A 19,341-nucleotide genomic window follows, 5' to 3' on the forward strand; every position below is an offset into this window, starting at 1 on the left:
TCTTTAATAATCCAGGTTTATTCCGCGGGCTGGACTGAACCCCCTGGCGGGCCGTATGTTTGACACCCCTGCTTTAAATAATGATCCTATAAAAAGAGTAATTATATAAATAAATATAATAACAATAAAAACATTTGAGCAAATTAGCCTTAAATAAAAATACAATGTATTATGGGTAATTTTCGTTTTTACTCTGCAACAAGTCATTCTTTTGCTAGCATTTGCCTTTCGCCCCGTTACGTTGCTAAGTGCGTTTCTGCACATCGTAGTCACGCTAAAAACATGTTTGGACATAAACGTAGATCACCAAGGTGAAAGAGGTTCCATGAACACAAGCTGTAAAATCCCTCAGTCGTTTACCGACCCCCCTATGAGACAAGACGCTGTTGCATTTGCTCTGGCAAAAATCAACAAATATCTTCTACAAAATAATATCTTGAAAAATTAATCTCCATTTAATATATTCAGCATATTAATATATCGAATTAATATATTTAACGAACTTAATTAATATTATTATTAATAATAACGAGTTAATATCTGGAATTAATATCTTTAATCTGTTTTAAATGATGTTTCGCCTGCCTTTACTTGGCATTGGTTTGCGACCAGTGGTCCTTTGTGCCACTGGAGTTTCGGCCGCTGCTGTTTCATCTTTTCTAGTTTACAGGTGGTGGGTCCGAGATCGCCAGCGGACGCAGGTCGAAGCTGGAACTCATGCCGACCCCTGCCACGGTAAATTAGGGAGCTACTAAAGTTTACTATCTTATCCATCCATTTGGATTCTACGCTACAGTCGTTGTAACTTCACCTTCAGCAAATCAAATCAAAACAAACCAAATATATTTGTATAGCGCTTTTCAAATTGATTTGATTTGATTTTATTTTATTTGATTTGATTTGCTGAAGGTGTCACGGATATAAAAAGACGTTTCTTTTCCATCGGACCCAATCTATTTCATTACCATATATAAGCTAAAGTTGTTCAAAAGCGTTGTTTCCTATGACAACGGATTTCTTGATTAACAAAACTTAGCATGTTAGCTAGCGCTAACTAAAATAGCTACCCTTAAACGGCTAATCTTTAACTAGGTTGTATCAAGCCACATTCAAAAAAACCATTTGAGTGTTGTTTTAACATCTTCCTTAGGACATGATGGGGAGACTCTTCCAATGGATGAGGACATCTTTGAAATGCCCCATTCCCCGATCCGAGAGGTAGCTGGCTATTTACTTTGTGGATATTCTCTTAGCCAGATTCATTTTGTTTATGGAAATTTGTGTGCAGAACTACTAGCATCCATTGTTTATTTTTGCGAGGCTCTGGTCACAATTATTGTAAAATGCTGGTTTTGCACATATATTTGTCTCGCAAAATAACAAGTTTTTGGTTCTCTCCACAGTCGAGGCATCATGCTCAGCAAGCTTTGCACAGAGCACACAGGGTGTATGCCTTCACCTTCTCACAGACGTTTTCGTCAGCTACAAAGGTTCCCTTGAGTTTTTAATGTGTATCACTGGCTTTTTGGCAGATATAAGTATAAGTAGTTTATAAGAGCTTCGTCCATTTCAATGGTAAAGTTTTTTTTCTGCATGCTTGCAGGTGGTGGAGGTGACGCTCCAGCACAAATCTGCCTACAGGGGGCTGGAGAGTGAGCACTGCTGGGTGCTCAACAATGTATTTTACAACATAGATGCAGAGGTGAGTCATGGGAACAGGTTCTCAGTTTCAGTGAGAATGGACTTGCCACAGTTGATGTCCTTCAACCTAACATTTTCTATGCATTTGTAGCTCGCCCTCCACTACTGTGGCAACGCTAAAGCCGTGGCCTGGATCAAGGTAAGTAAGAGTCTTGGCTAAATGCATTTTAAACTAGCTTGTCTCGTTCTTAATCACACTCATCAGCATGTCCTCTGTTAATTCAGCGCAACGAAACCAGCATCACAGAAGCAACAATATACCTGTGCACCCAGTCCACAACGTCATCAGTGCAGAATATTTTTTTGGTTAGTGCATCCTCATACCTAATTACATTTAGACTTATTTATGGGGTATTTAGAAAATGATTTCTAAAGGCATCTTTACTTATGTTTACTCTATTTGTGTTTTTCAGCAAAAAGAAGTTTCTGTGACGTATAAGGGTGTCTCCATCGATTCAGATGGCCTTTTCAGGTTACATGAGTCTAATCACACCCAGACCCTGGAGACACCGGACCCTGCTGTTTTCTCCACCAGTCCAGACCCACCAAGAGGACCCCCTCCACGCCCACCTCCAGGCTTTTAATCACCTACACAGCATTTTAATAGATCCTTATACAAAGTTCTGATCTCACTATGTATCATGTGTTTTACTTTTCCACATAAAAACTAATGTTTGTATGCATTTGTGTGTTTTTCAGATGAAGTCGGTTTTCGCCATAACAACATGAGGACTAGATGTTGGACTGTTGGGACTCACATGGACTGATCACACACCTGGGGCATTGTGCATCTGGCCCTTCTTCTCTTTGCCCCTAACACTCTGTTTAATGTTTCATCTTTTGAGGTTTGTGTAACCCTAACACATCTCCCACATTTTTCAGTAAAACATTGAACTATGTTTGGTCTTTGTGGAGATGCCTTGGGGGTGGATGCGGCTTCACAACAATGCATACACTGAAGAGGCCAGGGTTTCCCCCGAAAATATCAGGCTTGACTCCAACAATAGACTTCACCCATGATTTGATTTTTGAATTTGTGCAGCACACACGTGAACATAGTCCTTTACACCGGATAAAACATTGGTAAAACTGTGCAGTAAAAGCTTAGTGGCATGTCTGGCCACACTCGCTACCCCCGGGAAGTTCTGCCTTGAAAGATCCTATGCTCATCATTTAAATGAGTAGCCCCGCCCCCAACCTTGTTAGACTCTACCACCTACATTGGAGCAGGACTACATACGTCGCCGTTGAAACACGTACAACATACACAAACATGACTGTATGCTATTGTTTGCTGTACATCACATTCAGCATGATTACAACTTTTCCTGTCCTCCTCCTACAGGTTCAGTAGGACCTGCCTCCCCCCATTCTGCCGATGACCGTGGGCTCTACCGGCCAGCACCAGGGAAGCCCTGGAAGACGGCTCTCCTCCCCTGAGGACGAAGGACCTCTAGTGAGTTATTCCTCTTGCATATATATACATACACATACACACAGTCCAGGTGATGGGTCAGGTCTCTGACCCCATCACAGCCTTTATTTTGCTTTTCTGTCCCTTTCTTACTCTCCATCATGTAGGTCTCCAGTGCTTCTTCCTGGAGTAGAGACCAGAGACAGCTGTGCAACCTGATCTTCACCCAGACTTCCAAGACAAGAGGAATAATGCAGTTTGTGGACCAGGACAAAATAATAAGCCTTAACAAGAAGCGCATCAGGATAAAGAGACTTTATGATCCACTCCAGAGAACAGAGACCAGACCAGAGGACTGATCGCCATCAAGAACTGATCTTTGGGATTTTTTAGTACCATCACAATCGCCAGTTTGCAAGGAATTTTAAGGAAAGCCGGTCAAAATCACCATCCGTAGGTTTGTGTAACCCTAACACATCTCCCACCTTTTTCAGTAAAACATTGAACTATGTTTGGTCTTTATTTTGCTTTTCTGTCTCTTTCTTACTCTCCATCATGTAGGTCTCCAGTGCTTCTTCCTGGAGTAGAGACCAGAGACAGCTGTGCAACCTGATCTTCACCCAGACTTCCAGGACAAGAGGAGTAATGCAGTTTGTGGACCAGGACATAATAATAAGCCTTAACAAGAAGCGCATCAGGATAAAGAGACTTTATGATCCACTCCAGAGAACAGAGACCAGACCAGAGGACTGATCGCCATCAAGAACTGATCTTTGGGATTTTTTAGTACCATCACAATCGCCAGTTTGCAAGGAACTTTAAGGAAAGCCGGTCAAAATCACCATCCATAGGTTTGTGTAACCCTAACACATCTCCCACCTTTTTCAGTAAAACATTGAACTATGTTTGGTCTTTATTTTGCTTTTCTGTCTCTTTCTTACTCTCCATCATGTAGTTCTCCAGTGCTTCTTCCTGGAGTAGAGACCAGAGATAGCTGTGCAACCTGATCTTCACCCAGACTTCCAGGACAAGAGGAGTAATGCAGTTTGTGGACCAGGACATAATAATAAGCCTTAACAAGAAGCGCATCAGGATAAAGAGACTTTATGATCCACTCCAGAGAACAGAGACCAGACCAGAGGACTGATCGCCATCAAGAACTGATCTTTGGGATTTTTTAGTACCATCACAATCGCCAGTTTGCAAGGAACTTTAAGGAAAGCCGGTCAAAATCACCATACGTAGGTTTGTGTAACCCTAACACATCTCCCACCTTTTTCAGTAAAACATTGAACTATGTTTGGTCTTTATTTTGCTTTTCTGTCTCTTTCTTACTCTCCATCATGTAGGTCTCCAGTGCTTCTTCCTGGAGTAGAGACCAGAGATAGCTGTGCAACCTGATCTTCACCCAGACTTCCAAGACAAGAGGAATAATGCAGTTTGTGGACCAGGACAAAATAATAAGCCAACAAGAAGCGCATCAGGATAAAGAGACTTTATGATCCACTCCAGAGAACAGAGACCAGACCAGAGGACTAATCGCCATCAAGAACTGATCTTTGGGATTTTTCAGTACCATCACAATCGTCGGTGTGCAAGGAACCTTAAGGAAAGCCGGTCAAAATCACCATCCGTAGGTTTGTGTAACCCTAACACATCTCCCACCTTTTTCAGTAAAACATTGAACTATGTTTGGTCTTTATTTTGCTTTTCTGTCTCTTTCTTACTCTCCATCATGTAGGTCTCCAGTGCTTCTTCCTGGAGTAGAGACCAGAGACAGCTGTGCAACCTGATCTTCACCCAGACTTCCAGGACAAGAGGAGTAATGCAGTTTGTGGACCAGGACATAATAATAAGCCTTAACAAGAAGCGCATCAGGATAAAGAGACTTTATGATCCACTCCAGAGAACAGAGACCAGACCAGAGGACTGATCGCCATCAAGAACTGATCTTTGGGATTTTTTAGTACCATCACAATCGCCAGTTTGCAAGGAACTTTAAGGAAAGCCGGTCAAAATCACCATACGTAGGTTTGTGTAACCCTAACACATCTCCCACCTTTTTCAGTAAAACATTGAACTATGTTTGGTCTTTATTTTGCTTTTCTGTCTCTTTCTTACTCTCCATCATGTAGGTCTCCAGTGCTTCTTCCTGGAGTAGAGACCAGAGATAGCTGTGCAACCTGATCTTCACCCAGACTTCCAAGACAAGAGGAATAATGCAGTTTGTGGACCAGGACAAAATAATAAGCCAACAAGAAGCGCATCAGGATAAAGAGACTTTATGATCCACTCCAGAGAACAGAGACCAGACCAGAGGACTAATCGCCATCAAGAACTGATCTTTGGGATTTTTCAGTACCATCACAATCGTCGGTGTGCAAGGAACCTTAAGGAAAGCCGGTCAAAATCACCATCCGTGGACTATTCAGCATAACCTTCGGCAACCATCAGCATTTCAGACTCGACCGTTATTGGACTTTTGGTTATTAACAGCAGATCATCACTGCTCCGGTTATCCTCATGTTTTTTAAATTGTCATTAAAATATGTCCTGTTGTTTCATACATGTTTATCAGCAACATCATTTTGTTTTTTTATTCCAAGGGAGTCGTATTGTCTTCTGGTTTACCTTCAGTGTTACTCATGTATTCATTATTAGTGAGTTACAGGTTAACATGTTTTAGGTTGAATGTATCCAGTGTATAATTTGAGGGATTCACTATTTTCCTTGTAAACAATTATTCATGGGCCAACCAGTCAGTCTTGTAAGGTGCATAAGCAAAGGTTTTGTATTCTATTCTCTGAAAATAATATTCTAAACTTTTGAAAATAATCTACATTAATACATTTTGAAGGACAATTATGTCACAAATTGTGACAATATCTCATATGTGATATATGTTCTTATTACATCATTAGCAGGGGCTCATTTTTGAGGAATACATGCAATAACTCTTATTCAAGATGAGAGCGAGTTTCATCCTGTACTGGTCAGTCCTGAGTGGATTTCACCCAGAGATGGAATAAGAACACAAAACTACGATGAACAATTGTTAAGATTATTTCTTTTGGAGTCATCTTTCGGACATAGACCAAAACCATCAGGTTTCCTAATTTGAATGATAAATTTGTCCATCCCTCAGAGTTCCGTAGCCGAGCCCGGGAGAACAGATTCACAACACACGGGTGTCAGGAAAGAGTTCCATAGTTTAATGATAATACATGTAGTTAAATACAGAACGAAGAAGATGTGTCAACACAATTGGGTAAGATTAATAAAACATATGTATGATTGGTGTTCTCCTTATCAGGAGAGGAGGCACAGTAGACTGGATCTAGGGGTAGTGGAAAAGTACAGGGGGAGTGAGAGGTAGAGAGAGATACGGAGGTTCTAACTGAGGAGCAAACACACAGATAATGGATTGAACTGAATGTCAGAGTGTTCTGCCTGAGGGTCACAGACGGTAAATCACAAATTCCCTTACACATTACAAGGATACTACAACAGTGGTTTGTCTATTTGAGGTTCGTCAAATGACTGACGGATTTTATGGGTTTTGCATCGTCAAAGGTGCAAAAAATAAAAGCTTGAGCTGATAAAGTAATGGCCTAAAATAACACACATACTTGTCCATTCTATTTAAAGCTGTATTTGCATTCATTAAGTATTTTAACATCACTTATTTGTTCTCTGATATCTATATAGAATGTATTTGACTTTGGGCAAACACATTTTCGAATGTTTTGCCCACAAATTTACTACTGGCTTTCTTACTTCACAGTTTGTGGGTTGGTAGGCACTGAGGATTCCCAAATATATGTGCACAAGCACTCAAAAGGTTACTTTGTCATATACTCCCTTTAAATCAGGATTGTCAAACTCATTTTGGTCTGGGGGCCGAATACAACTTAATCGAACCTCAAGGGGGCCAGACTAGTAAACTCATTACAAAAAATTACATGGAACTAATAATAATCAATCAATCATCAGTTATTTATATAGCTCATTACACAACCAAAGTTGACCAAAGCGTTGTATACAATAGAATCAACAATAAATGAGTATGGTCTTAAAGATTTTGTCTGTGTGCAGTTGGTAATGTTACCATTTGCAAATAATTAGATGTTGAAACTCATCCTAAATAAGTATGTTTTAAGTTTGGCTTTAAATATTGGTAGATCAGTGATGGAACGTAGAACAGTAGGCAATGCATTCCACAATTTAGGACCTGCTACCGCGAAAGACCTATCACCCCACTGCTTACACCTAGACCGTGGAACCTCCAGTAGATATTGTCCACCTGAACGAAGATCTCTGCCAGGCTGATGTAACTTTAAAATGTCACATATGTAGGGAGGTGCAAGTCCATGGACTGCACAGAAAACAAACAACAGGATTTTAAACTGAATTCTAAATTTTACTGGGAGCCAGTGAAGAGAGTAAAGAACAGGAGTAATATGATCGTGCTCGCGAGTGTTGGTAAGAAACCGGGCAGCTGCATTCTGAACCAAATGCAGGCCATGGAGCGATGCTTGACTTAGTCCAATGTACAGTGCATTGCAATAATCCAGATGTGAACTAACGAAGGCATGGATTGCTTTTTCAAGGTCATTATTGTTCAGAAAAGCTTTTACTTTGGTAAGGAGGCGCAGTTGAAAGAAACTTGCCCTCACAACAGAATTTATCTGAAGCTCAAATTTCAGACTTGAGTCCAACTAATAATAAGTCAACTTTTTTTTCATTGTATTAGTGCAAAGAAGCAAATTATAATAGTCGTTATATGAAATGAATTGTCCTTTTACTACATATATTATGAACAACTTTCTACTTTTACTTTTTACTTTTTAAGAAAAGTATGTGCAATTTCAACAACACTTTTACTCAGTTAAACATTTATTTAAGTACATTATGCATAAAAACTGATCACAGTGACATTTTCCACATCTGGCAAGCAATTCTGAACACATGAACTTTCCATTTTTCTTGAAAAATCCGACACTCTGTGTCCACTTTTCTCTTTTTTGACAAAGACATTTCACTTAAGAGGTAACCAGGGTCAACAGAAAAAGCAGGTACAGTAAAGCGATAGAACTGACTAAAACATGCCCCTAGCGGACATTATAGGAACCGCATATTTTAAATAAAATGGAGTTTATTCTTCTTTAATAATCCAGGTTTATTCCGCGGGCTGGACTGAACCCCCTGGCGGGCCGTATGTTTGACACCCCTGCTTTAAATAATGATCCTATAAAAAGAATAATTATATAAATAAATATAATAACAATAAAAACATTTGAGCAAATTAGCCTTAAATAAAAATACAATGTATTATGGGTAATTTTCGTTTTTACTCTGCAACAAGTCATTCTTTTGCTAGCATTTGCCTTTCGCCCCGTTACGTTGCTAAGTGCGTTTCTGCACATCGTAGTCACGCTAAAAACATGTTTGGACATAAACGTAGATCACCAAGGTGAAAGAGGTTCCATGAACACAAGCTGTAAAATCCCTCAGTCGTTTACCGACCCCCCTATGAGACAAGACGCTGTTGCATTTGCTCTGGCAAAAATCAACAAATATCTTCTACAAAATAATATCTTGAAAAATTAATCTCCATTTAATATATTCAGCATATTAATATATCGAATTAATATATTTAACGAACTTAATTAATATTATTATTAATAATAACGAGTTAATATCTGGAATTAATATCTTTAATCTGTTTTAAATGATGTTTCGCCTGCCTTTACTTGGCATTGGTTTGCGACCAGTGGTCCTTTGTGCCACTGGAGTTTCGGCCGCTGCTGTTTCATCTTTTCTAGTTTACAGGTGGTGGGTCCGAGATCGCCAGCGGACGCAGGTCGAAGCTGGAACTCATGCCGACCCCTGCCACGGTAAATTAGGGAGCTACTAAAGTTTACTATCTTATCCATCCATTTGGATTCTACGCTACAGTCGTTGTAACTTCACCTTCAGCAAATCAAATCAAAACAAACCAAATATATTTGTATAGCGCTTTTCAAATTGATTTGATTTGATTTTATTTTATTTGATTTGATTTGCTGAAGGTGTCACGGATATAAAAAGACGTTTCTTTTCCATCGGACCCAATCTATTTCATTACCATATATAAGCTAAAGTTGTTCAAAAGCGTTGTTTCCTATGACAACGGATTTCTTGATTAACAAAACTTAGCATGTTAGCTAGCGCTAACTAAAATAGCTACCCTTAAACGGCTAATCTTTAACTAGGTTGTATCAAGCCACATTCAAAAAAACCATTTGAGTGTTGTTTTAACATCTTCCTTAGGACATGATGGGGAGACTCTTCCAATGGACGAGGACATCTTTGAAATGCCCCATTCCCCCATCCGAGAGGTAGCTGGCTATTTACTTTGTGGATATTCTCTTAGCCAGATTCATTTTGTTTATGGAAATTTGTGTGCAGAACTACTAGCATCCATTGTTTATTTTTGCGAGGCTCTGGTCACAATTATTGTAAAATGCTGGTTTTGCACATATATTTGTCTCGCAAAATAACAAGTTTTTGGTTCTCTCCACAGTCGAGGCATCATGCTCAGCAAGCTTTGCACAGAGCACACAGGGTGTATGCCTTCACCTTCTCACAGACGTTTTCGTCAGCTACAAAGGTTCCCTTGAGTTTTTAATGTGTATCACTGGCTTTTTGGCAGATATAAGTATAAGTAGTTTATAAGAGCTTCGTCCATTTCAATGGTAAAGTTTTTTTTCTGCATGCTTGCAGGTGGTGGAGGTGACGCTCCAGCACAAATCTGCCTACAGGGGGCTGGAGAGTGAGCACTGCTGGGTGCTCAACAATGTATTTTACAACATAGATGCAGAGGTGAGTCATGGGAACAGGTTCTCAGTTTCAGTGAGAATGGACTTGCCACAGTAGATGTCCTTCAACCTAACATTTTCTATGCATTTGTAGCTCGCCCTCCACTACTGTGGCAACGCTAAAGCCGTGGCCTGGATCAAGGTAAGTAAGAGTCTTGGCTAAATGCATTTTAAACTAGCTTGTCTCGTTCTTAATCACACTCATCAGCATGTCCTCTGTTAATTCAGCGCAACGAAACCAGCATCACAGAAGCAACAATATACCTGTGCACCCAGTCCACAACGTCATCAGTGCAGAATATTTTTTTGGTTAGTGCATCCTCATACCTAATTACATTTAGACTTATTTATGGGGTATTTAGAAAATGATTTCTAAAGGCATCTTTACTTATGTTTACTCTATTTGTGTTTTTCAGCAAAAAGAAGTTTCTGTGACGTATAAGGGTGTCTCCATCGATTCAGATGGCCTTTTCAGGTTACATGAGTCTAATCACACCCAGACCCTGGAGACACCGGACCCTGCTGTTTTCTCCACCAGTCCAGACCCACCAAGAGGACCCCCTCCACGCCCACCTCCAGGCTTTTAATCACCTACACAGCATTTTAATAGATCCTTATACAAAGTTCTGATCTCACTATGTATCATGTGTTTTACTTTTCCACATAAAAACTAATGTTTGTATGCATTTGTGTGTTTTTCAGATGAAGTCGGTTTTCGCCATAACAACATGAGGACTAGATGTTGGACTGTTGGGACTCACATGGACTGATCACACACCTGGGGCATTGTGCATCTGGCCCTTCTTCTCTTTGCCCCTAACACTCTGTTTAATGTTTCATCTTTTGAGGTTTGTGTAACCCTAACACATCTCCCACCTTTTTCAGTAAAACATTGAACTATGTTTGGTCTTTGTGGAGATGCCTTGGGGGGTGGATGCAGCTTCACAACAATGTATACACTGAAGAGGCCAGGGTTTCCCCCGAAAATATCAGGCTTGACTCCAACAATAGACTTCACCCATGATTTGATTTTTGAATTTGTGCAGCACACACGTGAACATAGTCCTTTACACCGGATAAAACATTGGTAAAACTGTGCAGTAAAAGCTTAGTGGCATGTCTGGCCACACTCGCTACCCCCGGGAAGTTCTGCCTTGAAAGATCCTATGCTCGGCATTTAAATGAGTAGCCCCGCCCCCAACCTTGTTAGACTCTACCACCTACATTGGAGCAGGACTACATACGTCGCCGTTGAAACACGTACAACATACACAAACATGACTGTATGCTATTGTTTGCTGTACATCACATTCAGCATGATTACAACTTTTCCTGTCCTCCTCCTACAGGTTCAGTAGGACCTGCCTCCCCCCCTTCTGCCGATGATCGTGGGCTCTACCGGCCAGCACCAGGGAAGCCCTGGAAGACGGCTCTCCTCCCCTGAGGACGAAGGACCTCTAGTGAGTTATTCCTCTTGCATATATATACATACACATACACACAGTCCAGGTGATGGGTCAGGTCTCTGACCCCATCACAGCCTTTATTTTGCTTTTCTGTCTCTTTCTTACTCTCCATCATGTAGGTCTCCAGTGCTTCTTCCTGGAGTAGAGACCAGAGACAGCTGTGCAACCTGATCTTCACCCAGACTTCCAGGACAAGAGGAGTAATGCAGTTTGTGGACCAGGACATAATAATAAGCCTTAACAAGAAGCGCATCAGGATAAAGAGACTTTATGATCCACTCCAGAGAACAGAGACCAGACCAGAGGACTGATCGCCATCAAGAACTGATCTTTGGGATTTTTTAGTACCATCACAATCGCCAGTTTGCAAGGAACTTTAAGGAAAGCGGGTCAAAATCACCATCCATAGGTTTGTGTAACCCTAACACATCTCCCACCTTTTTCAGTAAAACATTGAACTATGTTTGGTCTTTATTTTGCTTTTCTGTCTCTTTCTTACTCTCCATCATGTAGTTCTCCAGTGCTTCTTCCTGGAGTAGAGACCAGAGATAGCTGTGCAACCTGATCTTCACCCAGACTTCCAGGACAAGAGGAGTAATGCAGTTTGTGGACCAGGACATAATAATAAGCCTTAACAAGAAGCGCATCAGGATAAAGAGACTTTATGATCCACTCCAGAGAACAGAGACCAGACCAGAGGACTGATCGCCATCAAGAACTGATCTTTGGGATTTTTTAGTACCATCACAATCGCCAGTTTGCAAGGAACTTTAAGGAAAGCCGGTCAAAATCACCATACGTAGGTTTGTGTAACCCTAACACATCTCCCACCTTTTTCAGTAAAACATTGAACTATGTTTGGTCTTTATTTTGCTTTTCTGTCTCTTTCTTACTCTCCATCATGTAGGTCTCCAGTGCTTCTTCCTGGAGTAGAGACCAGAGATAGCTGTGCAACCTGATCTTCACCCAGACTTCCAAGACAAGAGGAATAATGCAGTTTGTGGACCAGGACAAAATAATAAGCCAACAAGAAGCGCATCAGGATAAAGAGACTTTATGATCCACTCCAGAGAACAGAGACCAGACCAGAGGACTAATCGCCATCAAGAACTGATCTTTGGGATTTTTCAGTACCATCACAATCGTCGGTGTGCAAGGAACCTTAAGGAAAGCCGGTCAAAATCACCATCCGTGGACTATTCAGCATAACCTTCGGCAACCATCAGCATTTCAGACTCGACCGTTATTGGACTTTTGGTTATTAACAGCAGATCATCACTGCTCCGGTTATCCTCATGTTTTGTAAATTGTCATTAAAATATGTCCTGTTGTTTCATACATGTTTATCAGCAACATCATTTTGTTTTTTTATTCCAAGGGAGTCGTATTGTCTTCTGGTTTACCTTCAGTGTTACTCATGTATTCATTATTAGTGAGTTACAGGTTAACATGTTTTAGGTTGAATGTATCCAGTGTATAATTTGAGGGATTCACTATTTTCCTTGTAAACAATTATTCATGGGCCAACCAGTCAGTCTTGTAAGGTGCATAAGCAAAGGTTTTGTATTCTATTCTCTGAAAATAATATTCTAAACTTTTGAAAATAATCTACATTAATACATTTTGAAGGACAATTATGTCACAAATTGTGACAATATCTCATATGTGATATATGTTCTTATTACATCATTAGCAGGGGCTCATTTTTGAGGAATACATGCAATAACTCTTATTCAAGATGAGAGCGAGTTTCATCCTGTACTGGTCAGTCCTGAGTGGATTTCACCCAGAGATGGAATAAGAACACAAAACTACGATGAACAATTGTTAAGATTATTTCTTTTGGAGTCATCTTTCGGACATAGACCAAAACCATCAGGTTTCCTAATTTGAATGATAAATTTGTCCATCCCTCAGAGTTCCGTAGCCGAGCCCGGGAGAACAGATTCACAACACACGGGTGTCAGGAAAGAGTTCCATAGTTTAATGATAATACATGTAGTTAAATACAGAACGAAGAAGATGTGTCAACACAATTGGGTAAGATTAATAAAACATATGTATGATTGGTGTTCTCCTTATCAGGAGAGGAGGCACAGTAGACTGGATCTAGGGGTAGTGGAAAAGTACAGGGGGAGTGAGAGGTAGAGAGAGATACGGAGGTTCTAACTGAGGAGCAAACACACAGATAATGGATTGAACTGAATGTCAGAGTGTTCTGCCTGAGGGTCACAGACGGTAAATCACAAATTCCCTTACACATTACAAGGATACTACAACAGTGGTTTGTCTATTTGAGGTTCGTCAAATGACTGACGGATTTTATGGGTTTTGCATCGTCAAAGGTGCAAAAAATAAAAGCTTGAGCTGATAAAGTAATGGCCTAAAATAACACACATACTTGTCCATTCTATTTAAAGCTGTATTTGCATTCATTAAGTATTTTAACATCACTTATTTGTTCTCTGATATCTATATAGAATGTATTTGACTTTGGGCAAACACATTTTCGAATGTTTTGCCCACAAATTTACTACTGGCTTTCTTACTTCACAGTTTGTGGGTTGGTAGGCACTGAGGATTCCCAAATATATGTGCACAAGCACTCAAAAGGTTACTTTGTCATATACTCCCTTTAAATCAGGATTGTCAAACTCATTTTGGTCTGGGGGCCGAATACAACTTAATCGAACCTCAAGGGGGCCAGACTAGTAAACTCATTACAAAAAATTACATGGAACTAATAATAATCAATCAATCATCAGTTATTTATATAGCTCATTACACAACCAAAGTTGACCAAAGCATTGTATACAATAGAATCAACAATAAATGAGTATGGTCTTAAAGATTTTGTCTGTGTGCAGTTGGTAATGTTACCATTTGCAAATAATTAGATGTTGAAACTCATCCTAAATAAGTATGTTTTAAGTTTGGCTTTAAATATTGGTAGATCAGTGATGGAACGTAGAACAGTAGGCAATGCATTCCACAATTTAGGACCTGCTACCGCGAAAGACCTATCACCCCACTGCTTACACCTAGACCGTGGAACCTCCAGTAGATATTGTCCACCTGAACGAAGATCTCTGCCAGGCTGATGTAACTTTAAAATGTCACATATGTAGGGAGGTGCAAGTCCATGGACTGCACAGAAAACAAACAACAGGATTTTAAACTGAATTCTAAATTTTACTGGGAGCCAGTGAAGAGAGTAAAGAACAGGAGTAATATGATCGTGCTCGCGAGTGTTGGTAAGAAACCGGGCAGCTGCATTCTGAACCAAATGCAGGCCATGGAGCGATGCTTGACTTAGTCCAATGTACAGTGCATTGCAATAATCCAGATGTGAACTAACGAAGGCATGGATTGCTTTTTCAAGGTCATTATTGTTCAGAAAAGCTTTTACTTTGGTAAGGAGGCGCAGTTGAAAGAAACTTGCCCTCACAACAGAATTTATCTGAAGGTCAAATTTCAGACTTGAGTCCAACTAATAATAAGTCAACTTTTTTTTCATTGTATTAGTGCAAAGAAGCAAATTATAATAGTCGTTATATGAAATGAATTGTCCTTTTACTACATATATTATGAACAACTTTCTACTTTTACTTTTTACTTTTTAAGAAAAGTATGTGCAATTTCAACAACACTTTTACTCAGTTAAACATTTATTTAAGTACATTATGCATAAAAACTGATCACAGTGACATTTTCCACATCTGGCAAGCAATTCTGAACACATGAACTTTCCATTTTTCTTGAAAAATCCGACACTCTGTGTCCACTTTTCTCTTTTTTGACAAAGACATTTCACTTAAGAGGTTACCAGGGTCAACAGAAAAAGCAGGTACAGTAAAGCGATAGAACTGACTAAAACATGCCCCTAGCGGACATTATAGGAACCGCATATTTTAAATAAAATGGAGTTTATTCTTCTTTAATAATCCAGGTTTATTCCGCGGGCTGGACTGAACCCCCTGGCGGGCCGTATGTTTGACACCCCTGCTTTAAATAATGATCCTATAAAAAGAATAATTATATAAATAAATATAATAACAATAAAAACATTTGGGCAAATTAGCCTTAAATAAAAATACAATGTATTATGGGTAATTTTCGTTTTTACTCTGCAACAAGTCATTCTTTTGCTAGCATTTGCCTTTCGCCCCGTTACGTTGCTAAGTGCGTTTCTGCATATCGTAGTCACGCTAAAAACATGTTTGGACATAAACGTAGATCACCAAGGTGAAAGAGGTTCCATGAACACAAGCTGTAAAATCCCTCAGTCGTTTACCGACCCCCCTATGAGACAAGACGCTGTTGCATTTGCTCTGGCAAAAATCAACAAATATCTTCTACAAAATAATATCTTGAAAAATTAATCTCCATTTAATATATTCAGCATATTAATATATCGATTTAATATATTTAACGAACTTAATTAATATTATTATTCATAATAACGAGTTAATATCTGGAATTAATATCTTTAATCTGTTTTAAATGATGTTTCGCCTGCCTTTACTTGGCATTGGTTTGCGACCAGTGGTCCTTTGTGCCACTGGAGTTTCGGCCGCTGCTGTTTCATCTTTTCTAGTTTACAGGTGGTGGGTCCGAGATCGCCAGCGGACGCAGGTCGAAGCTGGAACTCATGCCGACCCCTGCCACGGTAAATTAGGGAGCTACTAAAGTTTACTATCTTATCCATCCATTTGGATTCTACGCTACAGTCGTTGTAACTTCACCTTCAGCAAATCAAATCAAAACAAACCAAATATATTTGTATAGCGCTTTTCAAATTGATTTGATTTGATTTTATTTTATTTGATTTGATTTGCTGAAGGTGTCACGGATATAAAAAGACGTTTCTTTTCCATCGGACCCAATCTATTTCATTACCATATATAAGCTAAAGTTGTTCAAAAGCGTTGTTTCCTATGACAACGGATTTCTTGATTAACAAAACTTAGCATGTTAGCTAGCGCTAACTAAAATAGCTACCCTTAAACGGCTAATTTTTAACTAGGTTGTATCAAGCCACATTCAAAAAAACCATTTGAGTGTTGTTTTAACATCTTCCTTAGGACATGATGGGGAGACTCTTCCAATGGACGAGGACATCTTTGAAATGCCCCATTCCCCCATCCGAGAGGTAGCTGGCTATTTACTTTGTGGATATTCTCTTAGCCAGATTCATTTTGTTTATGGAAATTTGTGTGCAGAACTACTAGCATCCATTGTTTATTTTTGCGAGGCTCTGGTCACAATTATTGTAAAATGCTGGTTTTGCACATATATTTGTCTCGCAAAATAACAAGTTTTTGGTTCTCTCCACAGTCGAGGCATCATGCTCAGCAAGCTTTGCACAGAGCACACAGGGTGTATGCCTTCACCTTCTCACAGACGTTTTCGTCAGCTACAAAGGTTCCCTTGAGTTTTTAATGTGTATCACTGGCTTTTTGGCAGATATAAGTATAAGTAGTTTATAAGAGCTTCGTCCATTTCAATGGTAAAGTTTTTTTTCTGCATGCTTGCAGGTGGTGGAGGTGACGCTCCAGCACAAATCTGCCTACAGGGGGCTGGAGAGTGAGCACTGCTGGGTGCTCAACAATGTATTTTACAACATAGATGCAGAGGTGAGTCATGGGAACAGGTTCTCAGTTTCAGTGAGAATGGACTTGCCACAGTAGATGTCCTTCAACCTAACATTTTCTATGCATTTGTAGCTCGCCCTCCACTACTGTGGCAACGCTAAAGCCGTGGCCTGGATCAAGGTAAGTAAGAGTCTTGGCTAAATGCATTTTAAACTAGCTTGTCTCGTTCTTAATCACACTCATCAGCATGTCCTCTGTTAATTCAGCGCAACGAAACCAGCATCACAGAAGCAACAATATACCTGTGCACCCAGTCCACAACGTCATCAGTGCAGAATATTTTTTTGGTTAGTGCATCCTCATACCTAATTACATTTAGACTTATTTATGGGGTATTTAGAAAATGATTTCTAAAGGCATCTTTACTTATGTTTACTCTATTTGTGTTTTTCAGCAAAAAGAAGTTTCTGTGACGTATAAGGGTGTCTCCATCGATTCAGATGGCCTTTTCAGGTTACATGAGTCTAATCACACCCAGACCCTGGAGACACCGGACCCTGCTGTTTTCTCCACCAGTCCAGACCCACCAAGAGGACCCCCTCCACGCCCACCTCCAGGCTTTTAATCACCTACACAGCATTTTAATAGATCCTTATACAAAGTTCTGATCTCACTATGTATCATGTGTTTTACTTTTCCACATAAAAACTAATGTTTGTATGCATTTGTGTGTTTTTCAGATGAAGTCGGTTTTCGCCATAACAACATGAGGACTAGATGTTGGACTGTTGGGACTCACATGGACTGATCACACACCTGGGGCATTGTGCATCTGGCCCTTCTTCTCTTTGCCCCTAACACTCTGTTTAATGTTTCATCTTTTGAGGTTTGTGTAACCCTAACACATCTCCCACCTTTTTCAGTAAAACATTGAACTATGTTTGGTCTTTGTGGAGATGCCTTGGGGGGTGGATGCAGCTTCACAACAATGTATACACTGAAGAGGCCAGGGTTTCCCCCGAAAATATCAGGCTTGACTCCAACAATAGACTTCACCCATGATTTGATTTTTGAATTTGTGCAGCACACACGTGAACATAGTCCTTTACACCGGATAAAACATTGGTAAAACTGTGCAGTAAAAGCTTAGTGGCATGTCTGGCCACACTCGCTACCCCCGGGAAGTTCTGCCTTGAAAGATCCTATGCTCGGCATTTAAATGAGTAGCCCCGCCCCCAACCTTGTTAGACTCTACCACCTACATTGGAGCAGGACTACATACGTCGCCGTTGAAACACGTACAACATACACAAACATGACTGTATGCTATTGTTTGCTGTACATCACATTCAGCATGATTACAACTTTTCCTGTCCTCCTCCTACAGGTTCAGTAGGACCTGCCTCCCCCCCTTCTGCCGATGACCGTGGGCTCTACCGGCCAGCACCAGGGAAGCCCTGGAAGACGGCTCTCCTCCCCTGAGGACGAAGGACCTCTAGTGAGTTATTCCTCTTGCATATATATACATACACATACACACAGTCCAGGTGATGGGTCAGGTCTCTGACCCCATCACAGCCTTTATTTTGCTTTTCTGTCTCTTTCTTACTCTCCATCATGTAGGTCTCCAGTGCTTCTTCCTGGAGTAGAGACCAGAGACAGCTGTGCAACCTGATCTTCACCCAGACTTCCAGGACAAGAGGAGTAATGCAGTTTGTGGACCAGGACATAATAATAAGCCTTAACAAGAAGCGCATCAGGATAAAGAGACTTTATGATCCACTCCAGAGAACAGAGACCAGACCAGAGGACTGATCGCCATCAAGAACTGATCTTTGGGATTTTTTAGTACCATCACAATCGCCAGTTTGCAAGGAACTTTAAGGAAAGCGGGTCAAAATCACCATCCATAGGTTTGTGTAACCCTAACACATCTCCCACCTTTTTCAGTAAAACATTGAACTATGTTTGGTCTTTATTTTGCTTTTCTGTCTCTTTCTTACTCTCCATCATGTAGTTCTCCAGTGCTTCTTCCTGGAGTAGAGACCAGAGATAGCTGTGCAACCTGATCTTCACCCAGACTTCCAGGACAAGAGGAGTAATGCAGTTTGTGGACCAGGACATAATAATAAGCCTTAACAAGAAGCGCATCAGGATAAAGAGACTTTATGATCCACTCCAGAGAACAGAGACCAGACCAGAGGACTGATCGCCATCAAGAACTGATCTTTGGGATTTTTTAGTACCATCACAATCGCCAGTTTGCAAGGAACTTTAAGGAAAGCCGGTCAAAATCACCATACGTA

At 40.3% G+C, this 19,341-nt stretch overlaps 3 protein-coding genes and 1 long non-coding RNA gene across 5 annotated transcripts; all 4 read left to right on the forward strand.

The window, feature by feature from the left end:
• Positions 1 to 199: 199 nt before the first annotated feature.
• Positions 200 to 4,743, forward strand: LOC143484569 (uncharacterized). Of its 2 annotated transcripts, XM_076983361.1 has the most exons (11): positions 200 to 735; positions 1,151 to 1,218; positions 1,404 to 1,490; positions 1,604 to 1,702; positions 1,793 to 1,840; positions 1,927 to 2,007; positions 2,115 to 2,546; positions 3,047 to 3,157; positions 3,677 to 3,966; positions 4,071 to 4,360; positions 4,465 to 4,743. In XM_076983361.1, the coding sequence occupies exons 1-7, from the start codon at positions 570 to 572 to the stop codon at positions 2,283 to 2,285; spliced, it is 720 nt and encodes a 239-aa protein (XP_076839476.1). In that variant the 5' UTR covers positions 200 to 569; the 3' UTR covers positions 2,286 to 2,546; positions 3,047 to 3,157; positions 3,677 to 3,966; positions 4,071 to 4,360; positions 4,465 to 4,743. The 2 variants fall into 2 exon arrangements, with proteins under 2 accessions (XP_076839476.1, XP_076839477.1); XM_076983362.1 differs by lacking the exons at positions 3,677 to 3,966; positions 4,071 to 4,360; positions 4,465 to 4,743 and adding an exon at positions 3,283 to 3,418.
• A 3,730-nt stretch (positions 4,744 to 8,473) lies between these two features.
• Positions 8,474 to 11,366, forward strand: LOC143484538 (uncharacterized). Its single transcript, XM_076983322.1, has 8 exons — positions 8,474 to 9,012; positions 9,428 to 9,495; positions 9,681 to 9,767; positions 9,881 to 9,979; positions 10,070 to 10,117; positions 10,204 to 10,284; positions 10,392 to 10,823; positions 11,325 to 11,366. The coding sequence occupies exons 1-7, from the start codon at positions 8,847 to 8,849 to the stop codon at positions 10,560 to 10,562; spliced, it is 720 nt and encodes a 239-aa protein (XP_076839437.1). The 5' UTR covers positions 8,474 to 8,846; the 3' UTR covers positions 10,563 to 10,823; positions 11,325 to 11,366.
• A 445-nt stretch (positions 11,367 to 11,811) lies between these two features.
• On the forward strand, positions 11,812 to 12,779 carry LOC143484539 (uncharacterized). Its single transcript, XR_013122651.1, has 3 exons — positions 11,812 to 11,850; positions 11,955 to 12,244; positions 12,349 to 12,779. It is a non-coding gene; the product is annotated as an uncharacterized LOC143484539 (long non-coding RNA).
• A 3,134-nt stretch (positions 12,780 to 15,913) lies between these two features.
• Positions 15,914 to 18,921, forward strand: LOC143484567 (uncharacterized). The gene is made up of 9 exons (XM_076983359.1): positions 15,914 to 16,110; positions 16,526 to 16,593; positions 16,779 to 16,865; positions 16,979 to 17,077; positions 17,168 to 17,215; positions 17,302 to 17,382; positions 17,490 to 17,921; positions 18,423 to 18,533; positions 18,659 to 18,921. The coding sequence occupies exons 1-7, from the start codon at positions 15,945 to 15,947 to the stop codon at positions 17,658 to 17,660; spliced, it is 720 nt and encodes a 239-aa protein (XP_076839474.1). The 5' UTR covers positions 15,914 to 15,944; the 3' UTR covers positions 17,661 to 17,921; positions 18,423 to 18,533; positions 18,659 to 18,921.
• Positions 18,922 to 19,341: the final 420 nt, after the last annotated feature.

The sequence above is a fragment of the Brachyhypopomus gauderio genome, chromosome 20, assembly GCF_052324685.1.
Source record: "Brachyhypopomus gauderio isolate BG-103 chromosome 20, BGAUD_0.2, whole genome shotgun sequence".
Classification (NCBI taxonomy): domain Eukaryota; kingdom Metazoa; phylum Chordata; class Actinopteri; order Gymnotiformes; family Hypopomidae; genus Brachyhypopomus; species Brachyhypopomus gauderio.